Source organism: Cyprinus carpio, chromosome B25, assembly GCF_018340385.1.
Source record: "Cyprinus carpio isolate SPL01 chromosome B25, ASM1834038v1, whole genome shotgun sequence".
In the NCBI taxonomy this organism is placed as follows: domain Eukaryota; kingdom Metazoa; phylum Chordata; class Actinopteri; order Cypriniformes; family Cyprinidae; genus Cyprinus; species Cyprinus carpio.
The window spans coordinates 16,829,581-16,850,310 of NC_056621.1; the positions used below are offsets into that span (position 1 = coordinate 16,829,581).

General features: G+C 36.6%; 1 protein-coding gene across 1 annotated transcript in view; it reads right to left on the reverse strand.

Annotated features, from left to right (window-relative positions):
- LOC109068238 (S phase cyclin A-associated protein in the endoplasmic reticulum-like) overlaps positions 1 to 20,730 on the reverse strand; it is a 106,065-nt gene that overhangs the window by 57,314 nt on the left and 28,021 nt on the right. Inside the window, exons 20-23 of the mRNA XM_042753572.1 lie at positions 19,262 to 19,369; positions 9,370 to 9,506; positions 3,093 to 3,158; positions 1,771 to 1,897 (exon numbers count right to left, since the gene is read on the reverse strand). Coding sequence (XP_042609506.1) covers positions 1,771 to 1,897; positions 3,093 to 3,158; positions 9,370 to 9,506; positions 19,262 to 19,369 — 438 coding nt within the window. The remainder of the gene's footprint in view (positions 1 to 1,770; positions 1,898 to 3,092; positions 3,159 to 9,369; positions 9,507 to 19,261; positions 19,370 to 20,730) is intronic.

The following is a 20,730-nucleotide window of genomic DNA, read 5'->3' on the forward strand; positions in this document are numbered from 1 at the left end:
AGTGGAAGTGCTTTAATTAGCATTCTGTTTTAACAGCTTTAGCTTTTAGCCAGTTTACAAAGCAATACCTTTAGAAGAAGCCTTTAATGTCCGTTCACAGGAAGAACAAAATCTATAAAGATAACTAAAACAATAACAATATTAGCATCCAATGCACAATACCATTGTACTGTATTTAGCATGCAGTTCTAACTTCTGCTGCTTCAAGTTCAGTCAGGTGGATTCTGATTGGCTGTCAATGTTTTTAATGGCTCATCAGTTGGATTCCAATGATTTTATTCTGCTGTGGCATTAACATTATAGTTGTGGTGTGGACTTCTCTATTCTCTTAGAATTAGGTTTGTTAAAACTTTATAATTATAGTGTGGTGTGAATGGGCCTTTAGAAGAACATCTTATACTGCTGTAACTCCTCATAGCTTTTTAAGTGACCAGACACACACACACACACACACACACACACACACACACACACACACACACACACACTACACACATAGACACCATTGTGAGCGTCCAAGTTTTAATTGCATCTTAAGTCTCCTGTATGGTTTCATTCTATTAAGCCATTTTTTAATGCAAAAACATGTCTTATGTAAACAGCCCCTAAGGTTCAACTGGGGTCAAGTGAACCTGAAACCAGTCTAATTATACAGGGGTTCCAGTTAAGACTGATTAGTCAACAAGTCGTTCAAGCAAACCACAAACGAGTTTCTTTGGAAAATGCAGTTTGTCATACACAAACACTAAATTCAGGCACTTTACTAATTACAAGATAACATTACAGAATGCTTTAGCAAACAATATGCAATGGATTACAAGAGTAAATTTGGCTATCAGTGAAACACAATCATCGTTAATCATCATCACAAACTTTTTAATGAACAGCTGAATTGAATTTCAGAACAGTTTATCTTTTAAAACATTATCAAATACGTCAAAAAGTCAACAGTTCTTTTATAATTGATGGATATAATCTTTCAGCTCTTACTGAATTGTGGGATATTAGTAGAGCTCCGTTATGGCAGCATACTAAAAAAACTTGAGTGATCGCCAAAATGCATCTTCAAAAGCTTCCCTGCTTTATAACTTAAGTCGTTTGGATTATGTTTACTTTTGAAAAACCAACATATTTTTGTATAAAAGCCACAATGCACAACAGTAGCCAGCCAAATGCTCGGAAACATGTTCGCCTGTTTGACAAACGGGGATCTCCGCCAATTAATAACATCTGCAGCAATGAAAACAAGCACCTAACCTGGCCCTCATTACCAAATAACCGAGGGCAGAGAGTTGGGGATGGAAAGCGATACTCTGCATAGACTGCGAGATGGGGAGGACGGCAGCCAAAGCCGGCGGTTCAGGGGAGTCGGTGTTGAGAGCAGCCTAGAGGCTAATCTTCAAGTCAAATCCCTTCACACACACACACACACACACACTCAATCCACATAGACTAGACTTCAGACAATAAACCCCCCAAGCCACTGATATAAACTGGTCTGAACACTGCTCAGATGCTTACTGTCCCAGAAGAATCCTGGTGTGACTGTGCAGTAGTAAAGATGAACAGATAAACAGCAGTTTAAACAGCAGACATCATATATCCATTTAGTCATTACTGGTATCTCCAGGATTCTCTGGTCAACAAATAGCACTGTATTCTGAATTGAAGTTCTGGAGTCTTTTCAGGAATATTATTTTAGATGGCATCTCCCTCTACGGGGACATCAGAACAGACCAGAGAGAGAGATTATGAGATATATGTACAAACCTGTTTCTCCAGAATGCGGGAGATTTCTCCCAGGGTTCTGTCCAGGCCAGACACTTTGTTACTGGCCCATTGCCCACTGTCCTGCCCCTGCTGCTGCTTTACTAGATCCTTCACCAGACGCTGAAGCCTGGAAGCAAACACACATACATGCACCTGGGTCAAAAAACGTTCACGTCACACCAACCCCCAAAAATAATTATTTTAATTTTGCATTATTTTCACAATAATTTACCACATTGCTGCTTCCTTATTCTTACTACTGGATTGTGAAAATAAATGTTTACATTTTAAGGTATTTACATACCAAGGTAGCTTATATTTGTTTTTGTTTTTTTGTACCACCTTTAAATGACCCCGATTTAAACTTAAAACCAATTCAGCATTATTAATTATTATACACTAATTTTACAGGAATATATAAAATTACAATTATTATAATAATTAGTAATTAAAATATAATTTATAAAAAATGTATATAAAGATACTTGTTTGTTATTGATATTGATTTATTACATGTCACATATTTATGATATTAATTTAATACATAAAGCATGCATAAAACACACCATTTCCACTATTTAAAAATTTTAAAAGTTTTCCAATGTACTGAAATCTTAGTACTTTCTCCCTTCAATTTTGATATGAAATATGAAGTGTTATTTTAATAATATATTACAGTACATTTTTTTACATTTTCAGTTTACATTGCAACTTTGTTACATGCTTTTAAATTTGTATTTAGCTTTAATTTGTTTTATTTAAATTTAAGTAGTTTTTGCAAGTTTAGTAAGTAATTTTATTAAGTTTTTCATCTAATAATTTTAGATATTTATTTGAACTTTTTTTCAATTAAAGATAAATATTTTTAATAGTTTTATTTAATAATGACAACACCTAATTATATGCACTATATATTACTCTGGTTTATCAATAACCATACACCTTACTTCATACATTCTTTTTAAATAAATAATTTTAAAAAATAAAACATTATGCCCTTTTCAGGGACTGCTGGAATGTCACACAGGTGTACATGATTTCACGTTTTACTATCATTGTGCAAGAGTGCAAACCTGATCCACACAAAGCAAAATAGCAAGAATTATAGACTGTAAGACGAGATGTGTGACAACAGCGCTTAGATATCAGTATTGCATTGCATTGCATCTAACGGGCAAAACAATAAAGTTTTGATTATGGAAAGCCCAGTGCTGGCATAATTTCTGAAGCTTGGATTTAAAAAGACAGCATTAAGACATGATTACTCAGTAGAAGACCTCAGCTTGGGTATATGATCCTTAAAAGTGGAGCGGGGAGCTTACTTCGCCTTGTAAGGAGAGTCGGGGGTCTGGGTCTTGGCTTCCATGCATGTCTCAAACTCCTTAGCCCTGAAAAAGAAAGACAAACAAGTCTGTCAGAAAGAGACGGAAAGAGAGAGAAAGATAGACAGAGAGCCAGAGAGGAGTCTGATGGCTGTCAGCCTGAAGACATGAGGAGATAAGATGACGTGCTGAACAAAGACAATGTCAAGAGGTCAAGCTGAGCCTCAAACTGTTTATTTAGTCTTTGGGCCGCACTAGCAGCAATCACAAACTAACAAGCATGAACAAGTCACAAACGCTCAGTCTTCAGAGAGGTATCACAGTAGAGGATGTTGTTTCACAGCAGGGAATACCAAACTCTCCAATATCCACACTATTTAAGTGCAGAAATCAAAATAAATAAGACTGATTGGCCGATGGGTGTGAATTACTCCTTCTACATTCCCTCATGAGTCACAGATCAAAATAATGTGTGCTGTCAGTCAGCTCTAGCACGCTGGTGTGGTCCAACAAGCAAAATTCCTGACAATCACACATCCCATACCGTCAGATAAGGATGATCGATCAGCTCCTGAAGAAAAAAAAAAAACGCTTGATGGATGGATGTTCAGGGGCTGATAAACTCAGACGTCTCTTTCCGGAAGACAACGTCAGAGAGCAGAGTGGTCACAAGACTTTTAATAGTTTAATCTTGATTTGATTCTGGTTTAACCCAAATGGTTTTGGTATACGCTGCTAAATAAAGGAGGTCTTAAGGAAGCTCCATATATTTAGACTGTTTAAAGAACTATAACCTGTTATTAAAATTCTAATTTCTCCGCTGGGGCAGAGAATTCTACCAATTATGCATAACAAGAATGTTGTTCACAGCAGGTCATTTTGAAGTCTGATCTGAATATATTTGAATATAATTCAACAAACAAATAATATTAAAAATAACGAACAACTAAATATTAAATAGAATGAATAAGTAATTAATAATAGAATGAATGAATGAATAAACAAATGAGTGAATAACAATAAAATGAATGACTAAATAAATTGAATAAATGACTAAGCAAGCAAAATGAAAGAATAAGTGAATAATGAATGAATAAATCAAACAGAATGAATCAATGAATGAATGACTAAATAAATTGAATAAATGACTAAGCAAGCAAAATGAATAAGTGAATGAATGAATAATAGTCTTGAGTGACTAAACAGAATGAATGAATGAATTAATGACTAAATTGAATAAATTACTAAATAATAAACAGAATGGATGATTAAATGATAAATAGAATGAACGAATGACTGAAAAATACAATGAATGAATGAACATTAGAAATTGAATTTTTTGGTAGAAGTAGATGTTAGGTTGAGGTGGATACATTTCTAGTACTGATCTGCAGGAAGCAATAAATCACACTAAATAGTGCTCATTTGAATAGTGACTTCAAATGATTTTATGATGTCACAAAGGACAGGAGACTTTGGAGATTCAACAGGGCTATGTGTTGATCCCTTAACCCTAAGCCTTGACTATTAAGATACTCAACAATAACTTGACTATTTACACAGTTATGTTCAACTCCGCCTTCTTTTGACTGACAGTAGCATAGCATGCTTTTCAAATTCTGAACAGTGATTTCAATGTGCTATGTTTTGTAGGAGTGAAGCCTCGAGATTTGAGCAGTGGTGTTCTCAGAGAAAAATTGTGAACCGTACCTGGCCTCGTCCTCATCCTCCAGATTACAATATTCCTCTTTGACAGCTTTACGCCTGCACGGGTTAAACAGAGGGGCAATCGCCAGACTATCAATCTCTGAACAAGGCAGGCCCCATTAAACGGGCCGGGCACCATAAATATTAGTAACCAGCTATAAGTGGGGGGGGCAGCTACAAAGCTACAATGCAGAGCTAATCATCAATTCATCACGATGTGCCCCACTATTCACCTCCGCCCACGCTGGACGCAGACGGCCCCCTCCCCCAATCGACTGTAAAACCGTCAATGCCTTCCGACGGATAAAAAAAAAAAAAAGAAAACAAATACAGTGTATCCGTTTTAAATGTGCTATGGGAGGCTCAGGCGTTCGGCACTCCCAATTACAGAGAACATTTGGTTGGGCAGCCGTGCAATATTTAATATTGGATTTGAGAGGCTCTCAATCAAACAGAAGACAGTTTGACTGATGATGAATAAAAGGACGAGGAAAAGGGAGGGAAAAATGTGACCTGTGGAACATATCCACCAAGAGGAATGAGGCTGGATCCATCTATAAATTCAACAAACGTATATAAGGGTTTATATGTGAAATAAATATTGGATACATCCCGAGATTAAAAAGATTTACATGCACCTGATGGTAAATAAAAGTCTGAGGTAAGCAGAGTCCAAGTGTCTTAAAGTTCAAAATTATCGGAGCTGCAGTCTAGTGGTGGCCGCTCATTCTCAGACACTTTGGCCCTGTTCCAAATGGAACACTTGATGTGGACTTGTTGTCTAATAACCTTAACTTGCAAGTACCCCCAAAGTTCACAAGATTGTATGGTTTTATGATTCAGAAGGGTGCCACAAACTTAAATCCTTATTGTGACCACTAGGTGTCCTTTATGTTGCCTTTGGCAGAGATTGGACTTAAAGGGATACTTTCAAATTTTTGTCATTAATCACTTACCCCAATGTTGTTCCAAACCCGTAACAGCTTTGTTCATCTTCGAAACACAATTTAAGATATTTTGGATGAAAACCGGGAGGCTTGTGACTGTCCCACTGACTGCCAGGTAAATTACACTGTCAAGGTCCAGGAAAGTATGAAAAGCATCATCAGAATAGTCCATCTGCCATCAGTGATTCAACCGTAACGCTATGAAGTGACGAGAATACTTTTTGTACACAAAGAAAACAAAAATAACGACTTTATTCAACAATTTGTCTCCTCTGTGTCTCTCCGCATCACCGTAGCGCCATTCTGGAGAATATGAGCTGAACGCAAGCAGTGCACACTCTTCTGTATCAGCCGTGCTACATGGATGTGCTGTTTTCGTTCAAATCAAAGCATAAATACATGAAGAAAACATATCCTTGTGGCGAAGCTCCAAAATGGCGCTATGGTGATGTGGAGAGACACAGAGGAGATGAATTGTTGAATAAAGTCGTTATTTTAGTTTTCTTCGTGTAAAAAAAGTATTCTCGTCGCTTCATATCGTTACAGTTGAATCCCTGACGGCAGATGGAGTATTCTGACGATGCTTTTCATACTTTTCTGGACCTTGACAGTGTAAGTTACTTGGCAGTCTATGGCACAGTCACAAGCCTCCCGGTTTTCATCCAAAATATCTTAAATTGTGTTCCGAAGACGAACGAAGCTTTTACAGGTTTGGAACGACATGGGGGTAAGTGAATAATGACAAAATTTTCATTTTGAGGTGGAGTAACCCTTTAATGCTGCAAAAAAATATTATCACTAAATGTCACCAACATTTGGACTCAGAGGAGGACAGAAAGGGTCCAAAGGCCACACTTGATGTGAACTTGAAGACTTGTGGTCTTCGCCACACTGACCATATAGGGTATCCAATTCGTCAGTTTACAAATGGCTGTTCACAAGTGTTTCCTTTGTGGATGCCATGATCCCACTAATGTGCCCTTTTACTGAGCCTGACCTGGTGCAGAATTCACAGCAGGCAACTTCCCAGCATTACATTACCAAAGGAAGACCCCAAGGGTTAAGGACTGTACTTCCGGGACAGAGCCACTGGTACACCTTTAGGCAACTTAAATGTGTTGAAAAGGCAAAAATAAACACAAAAACAGGACTAAGACCTTACAATTTTGGCCTACCCTGTGCTCAGGTTTACTGAAGCCCTCATTGCAAGATCATCATGTATTTCCTCGCTGCTCTATTCCCTCCCACTCTTCCCTACCTTCCTCACTGACTCTCAAAGTGATGGACTCTGGGAGTGCAGAACAGGGGGTCTTTTGTGTGCCGCCCCCTCTGAGGTAGACCAACACACAGAGCACACTGTTCTCAAGCCTGGGGAAAAGACAAGCAATGCAACCAGCCAAACATCATACACGAGAGAGAAAGGGCCATCAGAGAGAGAGGGAAAGAGTTGAGAGCGAGAGACTCTGAAAGTTTAAAGCCCACATCCAATGCTGACACGGGCGGACATGCTACTTTCATGGTAATTAAAACCACACATGTTTGCACACGAAGAACTAGCCATATATTTGAAGAATAAATCAGGGTCCAGCAAAGGAAATTAAACAGCCTTTTTCCATGCCACGGCTGTGACGGGAACTGAGCGGGCTTAACAATGACACTGAGGGACAGGACAACCTGGGAGGGCTGAGAAAAGCTCTCTAGCGTTTTACAAACGCCACACTGTGCTCCTATAAAACGGCTCATTTCCACCCCGTGGTGGAGCCGCCATCCTCAGCAACCCAGGGCTGTGGGCGGCCGTGATTTATGAGCGTGTAGCGCCTGTTCTCTCCCTTTCATTCTTTCCTCCTCACCCTCTTTCCCTCACCGTGTGAGTGTTGCAGGGCTCAGCACAGGAGTGACAGAGAACAGAGGAGGCTCATGTTGTCACTCTCCCAGCCAAAGCTCAGAGCTGTTTTCTGCCCTCTGAGCTACCTCTGTATTAATGAGCTCAGAAGCAGTGCAGACTGCCGGTCTCCTCTCCACTGTAAGTTAAGAGACTGTTAGTAGACATCACATAGAGAGAGAGCGAGAGAGGAAGCCTGCAAATTACAATTACTGTAAGGCAACTTACAAAAATCAAATCTTGATAATAGTAGCACACTTTGTTGAAATTTCGATATCACTTATGAAAGCTAAAATGTTATTACAAATTTCCGGAAGCAGAAACATCATTACATGTGCAATAGAAATTGCATAATACTGTAGGTCAATTAAATTTCGGCATTCATTTTTGTCAGTGTAGTCAATGCTAAAATTACAACTTTCAAATATGGTAATGTACCAAGCAGCAAATATTACAACCTGGGAGGGCTGAGAAACTTACAAGTGCAGAAATTTCATAATGTACCAAAACTAAATAACACCATAATTTCTGCGACTCTGCATAAGACAAGCAGTTTGACGAATGGATGGATCATTATAACTTATGAACATAATTTCATCAATTCACACTGAAATTTCAACTATCAAAAATAGAAATTACATAAAAATATCATAAATTGTATAAAAATGTCATTATAAGTTAATAATTACTCTGTAAGTTGTACTGTAAGTTATGTATGAAAAATCTACAACTTAGAAATTTTATAACTTAAAATAACAGTATTACATTGCAATTTACGAACGTAGAAACTTAACCATAACTTGCAATAAATTTATAATGATTAAATTATGTTTGAAAGTATACATTTACTTTACATATAATTAAAATATCTTGCAGTGTCAAATATCACTGCAACTTATGAACACAGAAAATCTATGTACAAACTTGTAGATATTTATATGTTTATTCTCCATATTTGGGAAATAATCAATACCCGAGCGTTACTGAGCTGCAATTAAACAAACACCTTACAGAAGTCATTACATTTCACAATCTGACTGAATATTAGCAGTTTTAATAAAGTTTTATCAGAAACATCGCAGGGTTAGGATTGTACACAGAACAAACCATCTCTGGAACTGTTAATTCCATTTTTAGCATTACTGACAAACAACCATACCACATTACTTCTCATATACACACACACACACACACACACACACACACACACACACACACACACACACACACACACACACACACACACACACACAAACACTTGTGACAGGAGGCTAAATTGATAGTGCCCAGGTCTAGGATCTGACACTGAGACACGTTTGCTCCTATTTGTTGATTACTATTGATTTTCTTTGATACTTCATTTAAAAATCAATAGTTGGAAGAGAGAAAAACAGGCATGCTTTACACATACTTTAACATACTATTGTACACTAGAGAAGCCTTCAGTTTTGGCAGCGTGATGGCAACCAATTAGGAGAAAAGCTCTTAACAGGTGAAAGTGGGGGGTGGTGGGGGGAGGGGCTAACAGATCGATTCTCACTTTTTCCTCCCCAATCACAGAGAGTGGCCATAAATTAAGCTCATCAGTGTTGCTGTGTGGACAGCCGGGATGCACATCGCCTCTGCTCTCCATCTCCTTGTCACTCATAAAGCTCTCACAAGCAGCAACACCACGCTTCAGCCACACGGAGGGAGAGAGAGACGGAGACAGAAGAAAGAGAGGAGACTGTGATCGCATCACCTTGAGTTCATGCGTGCCCGCAGTTTCTTGGCCTTTTTCCGGGCTTTCTGCCTCTCTTCTCCCTCTTTTGCACTGTCGGAGGGCACGCTGCTGTCAGTCATGATGTCGATGATGTACTTTTTTAGAGACAGGTGTTCCTGTTGAAAAAAAAAGAAAGAATTTAATCATGTAAATGTTGCTTTCATATTAGAGCAGATTTGTTTGACTGGAGTGAAAGGTGGGGGTAATTTGTAACAAATAACAGGTGTTAAAGTTTACTTGTTTGATATTATAAGTAAGATGTTACTTGTCATTTTTGTTTATAATACTTCTGTTACTTTTTCAACTAAGCTGATGATGACTGTTGTTGTGTTTCAATTTATTGCAAGGCATATACAGATTAAATATTCAACAAAATAATATAAATGAATACAATATAACATCAAAAATAAACATTTTATAAAATTCAATAACGTAAAAAAAAAGGTTTTGTACATGCAATTCCATAAAACATTCTTTAAATGTACCTATGACCCAAAAAAAAAAAAAAAAAAAAAAGAGAGAAAAAAAGTGTCCATCTTTCAAAGTCCTTAAAAGTTTTTTTCTGAAAATAAAAATTGTTAATAAAAATCATATCATAACATTAAAAACCAGGCAGACCAAAAACATGTTTTATACATGCACACACACTAAAATAAGCAATGCATTTTTACGAAACATTTTTACAGGTAATGCAATAATGTAACACCTTGTTTATAAAAGCTAATATTTAATAGCACAGCTTCAGAATTTGTGTTATTATAGTATTATTTATAAAGCATAGTAACATTTTGAATTTGGCATTCACTTTCATATTCTCAGTTTTCACTTTAATATTAGTTTGATTTAGTAAATTTCTTATGCACTTTTGTCATTTTTATTAGTTTTTTAATGTCATATTTATATAGATTGTTTTTGTAAGATTAGTAATTTTAGTACATAAAATAAAACTGAAACAAATAAAAAGTTAAAGTTTTTCATCTAATATTTATATTTTATTTCCGCTTTATTTCAATTACAGGAAATAATTTTTAATAGATTAAATCTGAGTTCGAACTGAAGCAAACAAGTGTGGGAAAGGCATTCAGGATTTCAAATCACAAGAAAGGCATTAGTATAAAAGACAAGTATACTAAGGAAATTAGGATGAGATGGCTTAATTAGAAAGTTGTAGGTGATACCCAGTGTGAAACCTTCCTTTAACCAGCCCATATTTTGCCAAAAATGTACAGAAAAATCCCTACAGGACAATAGAATGATGACACATGGGTGTGTCAGAACAGAGCGACAGGAGAGGAGATCAAACATCAAACCACCAGTTCCACCAAGCACATGTCCAAAGGCTGGGCTTCAACTCCCACACTAGGATGTAAAGCGCAGTGCCTTCATTGAAAGACCAGGTGTCAAGCTCTTTGTGAGGCATGTAGAGTCCTCCCGGCCCAGGCATTGTGCTCCGCAATTATGAAGGCATCTCCTCCGCTCGCTGCTGGCATTAATGCGGCGGAAGTGCTGAGGGGGGAGTGAGGTATAGCTTTCCGTCTCTTTCTGATGATGCCGAAATTTCCATGGGAAGAAAGACGGATGTAACTCAATTTCAGACGATGTGATGCATGTGCCAGAAAGCAATTATCCAATTATCCTGTCATCCGGCACCTCGGAGGATGGGAGCAGCGGGTGAGATAGATAAGAGTTCCCACTCGGAGTCGATAGCTCAGAGGCTGTGTGCTAGCGGAGGATGGGGGCCAAAAACCTACTAGGTTGATTCTGGAGGTTTAGTATGACTTCAATAACTTGGGTACGTGCACTAGATGAGGCAACTGTTTGTGACTCTGGACCAGTCTTAAGTAGCACAGGTATATTTGTAGCAATAGCCAACAATACATTGCATGGGTCAAAATTATCGATTTTTCTTTTATGCCAAAAATCATTAGGATATTAAGTAAAGATCATGTTCCATGAAGATATTTTGTAAATTTCCTACTGTAAATATATCAAAACTTATTTTTTGATTAGTAATGTGCATTGCTAAGAACTTCAACTTTAAAGGTGATTTTCTCAGTATTTAGATTTTTTTGCACCCTCGGATTCCAGATTTTCAAATAGTTGTATCTCAGCCAAGTACTGTCCTATCATAACAAACCATACATCAATGGAAAGCTTATTTATTCTATTCAGATTATAAATTTCAATTACCAAAAAAAAAAATCAACCCTTATGACTGGTTTTGTGGTCCAGGATCACATTTGTCCTCATTTCAAGTTATATTTACAAATGAAGACCATTTCTCTTCAGAGCTTTCCATAGTAAATCAAGTCACGAAGAGCATTTACTGGCAATTTAAAGGTTTGATTTCAGTCAGAGTAAAGCAATACTGGAACCATTTTAGTATAGGGACCAATTCTCACTATTAAGTAGTTGCTTATTAGCATGCCTACTATTAACATATAGGCTGTTTATTAGCACTTATGAAGCTGCATGACCATATTCTATAACCCTAATCCTACCCAATACCTAAACTTAAAAACTCCCCTAGTAACTATTAATAAGCAGAAAATTAGGAGTTTGAGGCAAAAGTCGTAGTTAATGGTTTGTTAATAGCGAGAATTTGACCTTTAAATAAAGTGCGACTGCAATAACTTTTAAAAAAGACACGTAAATACTTAAGACAACTGTTTTTTTCAGTGTCAGACTAAAGCTGCACTGATGTTTGGCAAAATTTTGCTGACAATAAGTCCATGGTCTCATCAATAGTTTAGCGATGTATAAAGCACATCTCACACGGAAATATACTGCAAAGCCAATGCAGCAAATTTGGCAAATATGCATTTGGAAATCGTTCATTCTCACGTGAAATTTCTAATAACATAGATTCCTATAAAAATGATTGTAAATGTGGCTGCACACACAATGTGATGGATTACACCTTAATCAGACTAGCGTTTGCTTAAAAAAACAGAGGTGGTGCAAAATGTGTATTTAATGCTTCAAAAACCAGCGTTAGCTTGATTAGATTGGTGCTTGTAAACATACACTAAAAGTTCAGAAAATTATTATTTTTTTAATTTTGTCAATTTACTCACCATCATGTCATTCCTGCATGACATTCTGTCTTCTGTGAAACACTATGGAAAATATTTTGAAAAAGGTCTCATCCTGACTCCCAATTCACTTCCTTTTGTGAATAAAATGTACATACTTTTAAATGAGTAGGAAAATAATGGGCAAGCTTCGGTGCATACTGATGTCATATTTATATGTCACCATTTAAACTGCAGTCAATCATCTTGACATAATTAACATCCTTCAAAGTTCGTTTCATTTCATTTCACACCGTATTGGACAGAAACGAACTGGCACGTTGACCTACCAGTCGCGTGTCTTTCAAGTCTGGAACACACCTCAAATGTTTGCATAATGCGCATTTAACAGTTAATGACCAAAACGCGTCTTTATAATAGTTCACAACATTGTTGCAGATGAAATATAATGTGGATAATAAAAAATAAAAAAAATCTGCCATGTTTGTAGTTTTTTTCAGAGTTTTTATTTGTCTAATCGAATCCTTGTCCAATGCAAATTATTGTGGGTTGATAGAGTTTGAATGTATCTGCACTTCAAAATTTCAATGTAAACCATCCTTTGGGGCACTCATTTCACCATACTACGGTTTGGGTCACATTACTTCTAATTTCAAAGACTATTTAGGACAGTATGCAAATTGGGATGCAGCGTTAGTGTTCTTTTTTCTTGTCTGTACAATGAAAGTCAATGGGGTCCAACCCCGATTGAGAAGAAAGTCAGAAAGTCATACAGGTTTGCAATGACATGAAGGTGAGTAAATGATCCCAGAATGTTCTTTTTTATATATAGGGATAGTTCACCCAAAAATTTAAATTCTGTCATTCTGTCAAAGCCGTTATTTTTGCGCACACAATGTATTCTCGTATCTTTCGTAAAATTACGGTTAAACCACTGATGTCACATGGACTATTTTACCTTTACCTTGGGCCTTGAATGTGGTAGTTGCGTTGCTGTCTACAGAAAGTCAGAAAGCTCTTGGACAAAAACAAAAAAGTACCCAATTACACAATTACACTAGACCCCTACGCCTATTATTTACACTACTCCGGCGTTTTTGACCCTCAAAAACGGAGACTTTAGAAAACGATGGCGTGGCTGCCCACATTCGTTCTGCGTATCCTTGACGACTGTGTAAACAATAACATCATTCGCATTATTGTACCCATAGATGTATAGGTCGATTCCCCATTCGATCGCTCCAAGCACATAGAAGCGTCCGCGATCTAAATAATAGCAAATCTACCTATTCATATCTATGGCTGTACCTGCATGAATGGTCACGTGACATGCGTTTTAGGTTGTGTAGTGTAAACGGAGATCGTTTCTGAAACGCAGCAGAAACACCAGTGTAGACAAAGATTGTTTTCATTCTAAAACTGCGTTTTAAAACGAAAACGCACTAGTGTAAACGGGGCCTGAATTTGTGTTCCGAAGATAAACCAAGGTCTTACGGGTTTGGACGACATGAGGGTGGAGCCAAGGGTGAGGGATGAGCTATGTACTCAATATTTAGGGATTTGTTTGGAGACAACGGACAATATATCTGAATAAACACCGTCTCTCGGTTTCTTCTAACAGCTCTTCACAGGTCCATTAAGTTTGAACAATAACAACGTTTTAACGAACACAGCTTCGAATGCTTGACACCTGTCCTTAATGAATTCATTTGAGTCAATTGTGACAAATTGCCTCATGGACCTCCGTTTGAAATCTGTACATCTGCATCATATAGTGTTTCAAGTGGACGAGTTATTGTGTGTGTGTGCTGGACGGGGTGTCCACCCTGAGTCCCTGGGGAACAGGAGTCGACCCTGCAGTCATAACCATTGCCTCCCTGTGGCCAGAGAGGCGTCTGTTAATCTCTCTGAAAGGCGATCTAGTTCGCCTGCCGTTCACTTAATGGGATTGTTTCTGTAACACCTCAAAGACGTGCACCATCTTGATAACATAAAGAGGGGTTTGGAGGAGAGGGGAGCACCACAAAAACAGATCTGTGAGGAGATCAGGGCCGGAGCTAAGCTCATAATGTGCAAGTGAACTGAGGAATGGAAAACAGTTATGGCAAGTCAAGCGCTTCATTTAAAAAAAAAAAATTTTAAGAGTAAATCATATCATAACACCACTGCTCTGGACCTATGCCGACAAAACAAAACTTACCTGAGCTAAATTTTAATGTACACTTTTTTTTAACAGAGTTTCTGCAGGTTTCATGAAAGTGATTTTAAGACTTCTTAAGACCAAGAAATGAAAACTTAGAGAATAAATTGAAGGCAACAGTATGTCAATATAGTTGTAAGCTCCTACAGATCTCTTTATTAATTTATAATTAATTTTACAAAAAAATGCTTAAGGCTTGAACGGCTCTGCTCACAAACACTCAAATATGAAAATAACTTGTACTGTATCTTCTGGTTGCACTTGAAAACATATTTTATCAATATTTTACCAAAGATTTTTGAGTTTATGATTCAGAAAAAAATAAAAGTTAACGAAAAATACAAATAAACTTTAAAGGAAAACTAATTTTCATACACCTCTGACAGATATTAAAACAAAATTATTTTCTTCATTTTGCATCTCAAATAAATGCATCTTTATTTGAGGGTGTTTAGTATTAACAAATATTTTAATATTTGTTTTAGAAAAAAAAAATTGTATTTAAAAAAAAGAAAAAAAAATACAGATAAAGATTTTTTTTGCCATGAAGTTATGAATTTAAGACTTTATATTATCATAAAAGCTTATTTAAAAGCTTTTATATCCTTAATATGTGGAATGGCAAATTAAAACTTTTTAAGACCCTGTTTAATACATACATGAAATGTAGAAATATTCAGATTATCTAAATGACTCAAGTCTGTGAGAATTTTTTGCCAGATGGAAATAGTCAGATTGCTTTGATGAACATTAGCACATAAACTCCCCCCAAACTCCAAGTATAAGCAATATTTAATAGTGATGCTTTCCTCAGAATGGCTTAAAAAAAATTATGCTACAGAAAGAGGACAATATCGCAAATGACGACCTATCAAATTCATGGATGGACATGTGATGGACAGGTGTCCACTTGCACACCATGATAATAGGAGGCGTGCGAGTGGGATATAAAAAGTGAGAGAGACGAGCCCATGGGCTTGAACACCCAAAAACCCACAGTGCTTTCTGTGGGGCGTAATGAGAGAGCACTCAAAACATCACACCTCCGCCGCTGCTCAGGGGCCGTGATGAAGCTCTCACTGTCACACTGATACACGTCCCCATCCTCCACTCTTCTGTGTGACACAAAAGAGCCGACAAAAGATGGCTTTCCCCCAATGTGAAACGGACAGCTGTTTGTCATTCAGGTACAATGTAAAGACAGGAGGTATAAGGTAACTAACCAGCAACCCACACAAAAAAACTTGACTTTATTCATCCCTTGGGTTACATTCTAACCTTGGATGCGTCATTTGACATGATGTCTTTATAGTAAAAAAAAAAAAAAAAAAAAAAAAGTTCAGAGGACGACAATACAACTTAAAGGAAAGAACTGGTTAATTTACAAATATATTTTAATAATATATTTTTCTATTTTAATAATATAATTCAAATAAACAGTATAAAATATATATGAATTCTGAATATTAAATATTGAGATATACAATTTAAGGTTTAATGTGTATATACTTTTTACTTTATATTCTATATTTTAGTATTCTACAAAAAGTGTAATAATATAATTGTAAAAAAAGCAATATAATTTTAATAATAATAATTTATAATAATATAGATTATTTCTATATTAGATTTTTTTTTTTTTTTTTTTTTTTTTTATGGTGTCAAAATTAGTGCATTAACGCAGGCAATTAATTTTGTTCAGTTTAACGTGTTAAAAATTTAATGCAATTAACTGCTAGGTTTGGCCAACCCATTCACAACTGCTTAAGAACTGAGTTTATTCAGAAGCAGAACGTCTTAACTAAAAAAAAAAATCTATTAATTTAAAAAATAAATGTGTGATTAATTAGTTAATTTTATTTAATCTATTGACAGCACTAATATATATACACCCACCACACACCAACCATCCATATACATATAATATATAATATATATATATAGAATATATATTATATTATATTTTAAATACTACTATAGTAATCTATTATATTTACTTAATGATCTTTAAATTACTTTTTAAGCCACTTAATATATCGCTACACAACACAAGTCTGGACTTAAATCTGCTTGTCCCACATGAGCACTTGTGTGCCAGCCACTAGGCTGTGACTCCAACAAGCTGTGTGATATTTTAGCTGGAATAACTGAAGGTACAGCTGTGTTTCTTGATCTGGCGTCAAAGGTTGAGGATAAATAAAACTCTTACGTGTCAAACACAGGGGGCCCAGAGCCACGATACATCACATTAAACCAGAAGAGATGACAACCAATAAAGGATAATATAGAGTCCAAGAGGCAATCCAAGTGTCCCGCAGCCGCACTGATCCATTGCTGTTGATAATCGCTGTATTTTCAATTTAACTCGGAGTCTTTTAAATAGCGAAATATGGCTAAATACGAGGACAGACGGAGGCTCTGGACCCGCTTCTGCTGAAAAACTATGTTGTGACCTCTGCACGGTTCAGCCAACCATCTCAGTTTTAATTAAAAATCTTTCATAACGGCAAGAATTATGGAAGTACCGACTGGAAAATAGTTAGCGGTTGCGTGAATGAAATACTGCGCACCAAAATGAGCAAAGACATAAATAAGAAGCACCGGGGCGTCCATGGCAAGATGATCCAAACAAGCCCCGCGGCCAGGTTTCCTTAAAATGGGAACGAATTACCAAAATTGCACATTTAGACATATATTACTTACAAACTTCTATAGATGAAGGAATATAAGCAACACGTTCTTTTCCAATAAGAGCCAAGGACACGGTAATGAACAAATTTACAGTTCAGACAAAATCAAGTTTCCAATTTAGCTAATTTCGCTGACTGTTATAGATCGCGTCGTATAAATCACAGGTAAATGGTGGGTTCCCTTTTAACGTAAACCGAATGAAAGTTGTTTAAAAACTAGTTCCACGTGAACAGTTAATTCAATTAAACACATCAAGCTCCACAATCTAGACAGGCCTCATTAAGTCGGCTGCACCTGACGTGTGTCGCGCGGTTGCGAGCCGTGGTGCGGTGGCTCGGCTGTGTGTTTATCACACTGTCAGGCGGAGAAATAGGTGGCCACAGCCAAGGCTAATGGTTTAGAGCTAGCAGTGGGGGTTTAAATATTACCCGCTGAAAAGAGGTTTGAATGAAGGAGGTCCAGGGGCCAAAGGTGCGACATATAGCACCAACAGTTGTCAGCCGTACAAAGAAGCCCAGTGTGAAAGCCAATCTCAATTGCGGTGAGAGATCCCGCGTTTAACGAGCGGCGTTCAGAGGAAAGGCACTCTGTCAAGCCCAGAGACAAGGCAGTGTGATCTCACCCCGCGCCATATACACAAACACTATTAGTGTTGATTCGTTGTAGCCTTTTACGGTCCCACAAACTGGGGAAAATATGGGAAAGTTGGTGTTGATCCACTCAACCTTTACGCATATGAAAAATGATGTGCAGAATCATAAAACGAAATGTATGCCATAAAAATGAACTTGAATGGAGCGTGTGCATCCTGTTTGTGTGAGAAACATGGCAAGAGTGAAATTATTTACATGTAGTACCACCAAAAATTCAAGTAATGTTTTAAGCTTTCAAGAAATATTATGAATAATAAATGTAATAATTCATATTTGTATATAAAATCAGAGTGAAATGCTATATTCTGTTTGCTATTTTGTATGTAATTGAACGTATCATTTATAATAATTGAAAAAAAACAACAACTGACATTTTATATATAATATAATGAAAAATAAGCTCATCTACAATAAAATCAAACAGTTTTATAATAACTGTATGTATAATTTATTATTTTTTTAAATTTTAAAAATACTTAAAAAAATAAGAACATTCGATTCAGAATTATTGTTTATGAAATACATGCAATAAAAGCAAACAGATGTTTGTGTGTGTGCGCACTCTTTCCAATAAATATAATAAATTATAATGAATGTAAGAATTCATATTTGTATAGAAAATTTGTATGAAATGTTACATTCATTTTTACTTTATTTGTATGTATCATTTATAATAACTGAAGAAAAAAAACAACTGACATTTTGGAAAAAATTCAAATGAAAAATAAGCTCATCTACAATAAAATTAAACAATTGTATTTATACAATTATCATAAAATGTATAAATTATTATAAAATATATTAAATTATAAATTATGTATTTATAATAATTTATTATTTTACTTTTTTTAAATAAATAAAAATAAGCACATTCAATTCAGAATTATTGTTAATAAAATATACATAAAAGCAAACAAACATGTATACAATGACAATAATTAAGAACTGGATTTACTTGTGGCAAATTAAATTATATACATTTTTTAAGTGTATTATTTCAAATAAAATCTGCAATAAACAGAAAATATATAAACTATAAAAAGTTGTTAAATATTAAAAAGTATTAAATACTAAATAATTTGTACATTAAATTTTTGGATTTTTAAATATCCAACTCATTTTGGCCTTTTATATATAAATATAATTTTTCTTTATTTTCATTAAGTACATTAGGACGTTAAGTCCCTTTCATATTTAAAAGTACATGCAAATGTATAACTCTCTCTATTTTCACTATGGACTCCTGGGGAAGACCCTCGTTTCTTCTGTGTTTTTTAGTGGGGGAGACTCACCACCTCCTCGTCGGACAGCTCCCGCCCTTGAATGCTGCTGCTGTCCCGCACTGCCTGCTGGTGCCTCTTCCCCTTAACGTGACTAAACAGGTGGACCTCAGAGGTGATCTGCAACACAAACACAGAGGTCGGAGATCATGTGAGGCGATTCGCCAACTATAAAGCCATGGGCCTTAAAAATACCAACCTACCGCACAATGCATTTCAGCATTATTCACACCCCGACAGTTCTCAGGTATCAAGACATATGTTCCAACCCTTTAAAACTAAATATGATCCCTTGATCCTGACAGACATCTGCAGAGCTGACAGACACCTCTCATAAGAGCCAGAAAATCAGAAAGCACTGGTGAATAACTGAGAAGTAAAATGAGCGAAGAGCTTTGACAACTCCGTTTTGAATGTATCGGCGCCTCAAGCACTGTTTTTCATCAGCTCGAATATCACCTCTTGAGTTTGTAGTGCAGCTCACCTGTCCTGACGACTCAAGAGGTCATGTGAAAGCATATAAGACTCCTCCTCTATGGAATGTCTCTATATTATTCATGTAATGGTTCTGTTCATCAGGAGAAACTGGGCTGGTATAACTTAAAAGATCAGGGCTGGTAAGCAAAAGATTGATGGTTAGGCAGATCTTTAACTCTCACCACCATCAAAACAACATCTTTTATGTTCCACACATGAAAGTCACACAGGTGTGATCACTATTATGCACTTTTAATCTTTTTTGGTGCTACGCATAGAGCAAATTGAGTACATTAAAGTGCAATTCTTGATTGTGGGGTGCACCGACTCAGCACTTCCAAATGACAGTTTTCGTTTTTGGTTAAACTAACCCTTAAACCTCACATAACTCCAAGAGGACTGAACCTGAAAGGTGACCTAAGTGAAAAATCTGTCCTAGAATTAAACCCAAAAGTAGTAAAGTTTTTCCTATAGCAGGTGAGGACAACAGTATCTGGATGCTGGTGTTGTTTGTCTCCTTTGAGTCCTGGAGTCGAGCCCACACAGGACAATCTGTGTATAATGTCATTAACTAGAGTGCTTCCCGCTGACCTAAAGATGATCTCTGGTGTCAGAGCTTGGCCAAGGTCATCTGACATTTTTAACAAGATTTCATTCTCCCCAGCGCTTAATCTGATGTCAGTTTGAAGCTCCAAGGTGTCTGGCCCCAGTTGCAGTAAAAGCCAGGCGCGTCAGAGATAAATGCGGCCACTCAAAGATTTGTTGCCTGTCGCTTGAAAAGCATAATCACGCCCAGCTATTAATCTCCGCCCAGAGTTCATGTTTAATTAATGCAGTTAAATTCTCATTTACATGCATTCTGTATGAAAATCCTCTGAATCACCTTGTGGTCTGTGATTTTATGTACTGTGCCTGGCAATGCAACAAAGACGGACTGTCCATCCTTGCAGGAATCTCTGCGCTCATGTTTAGAGAAGCTCAAATGGGACAGAATCAAACAGATA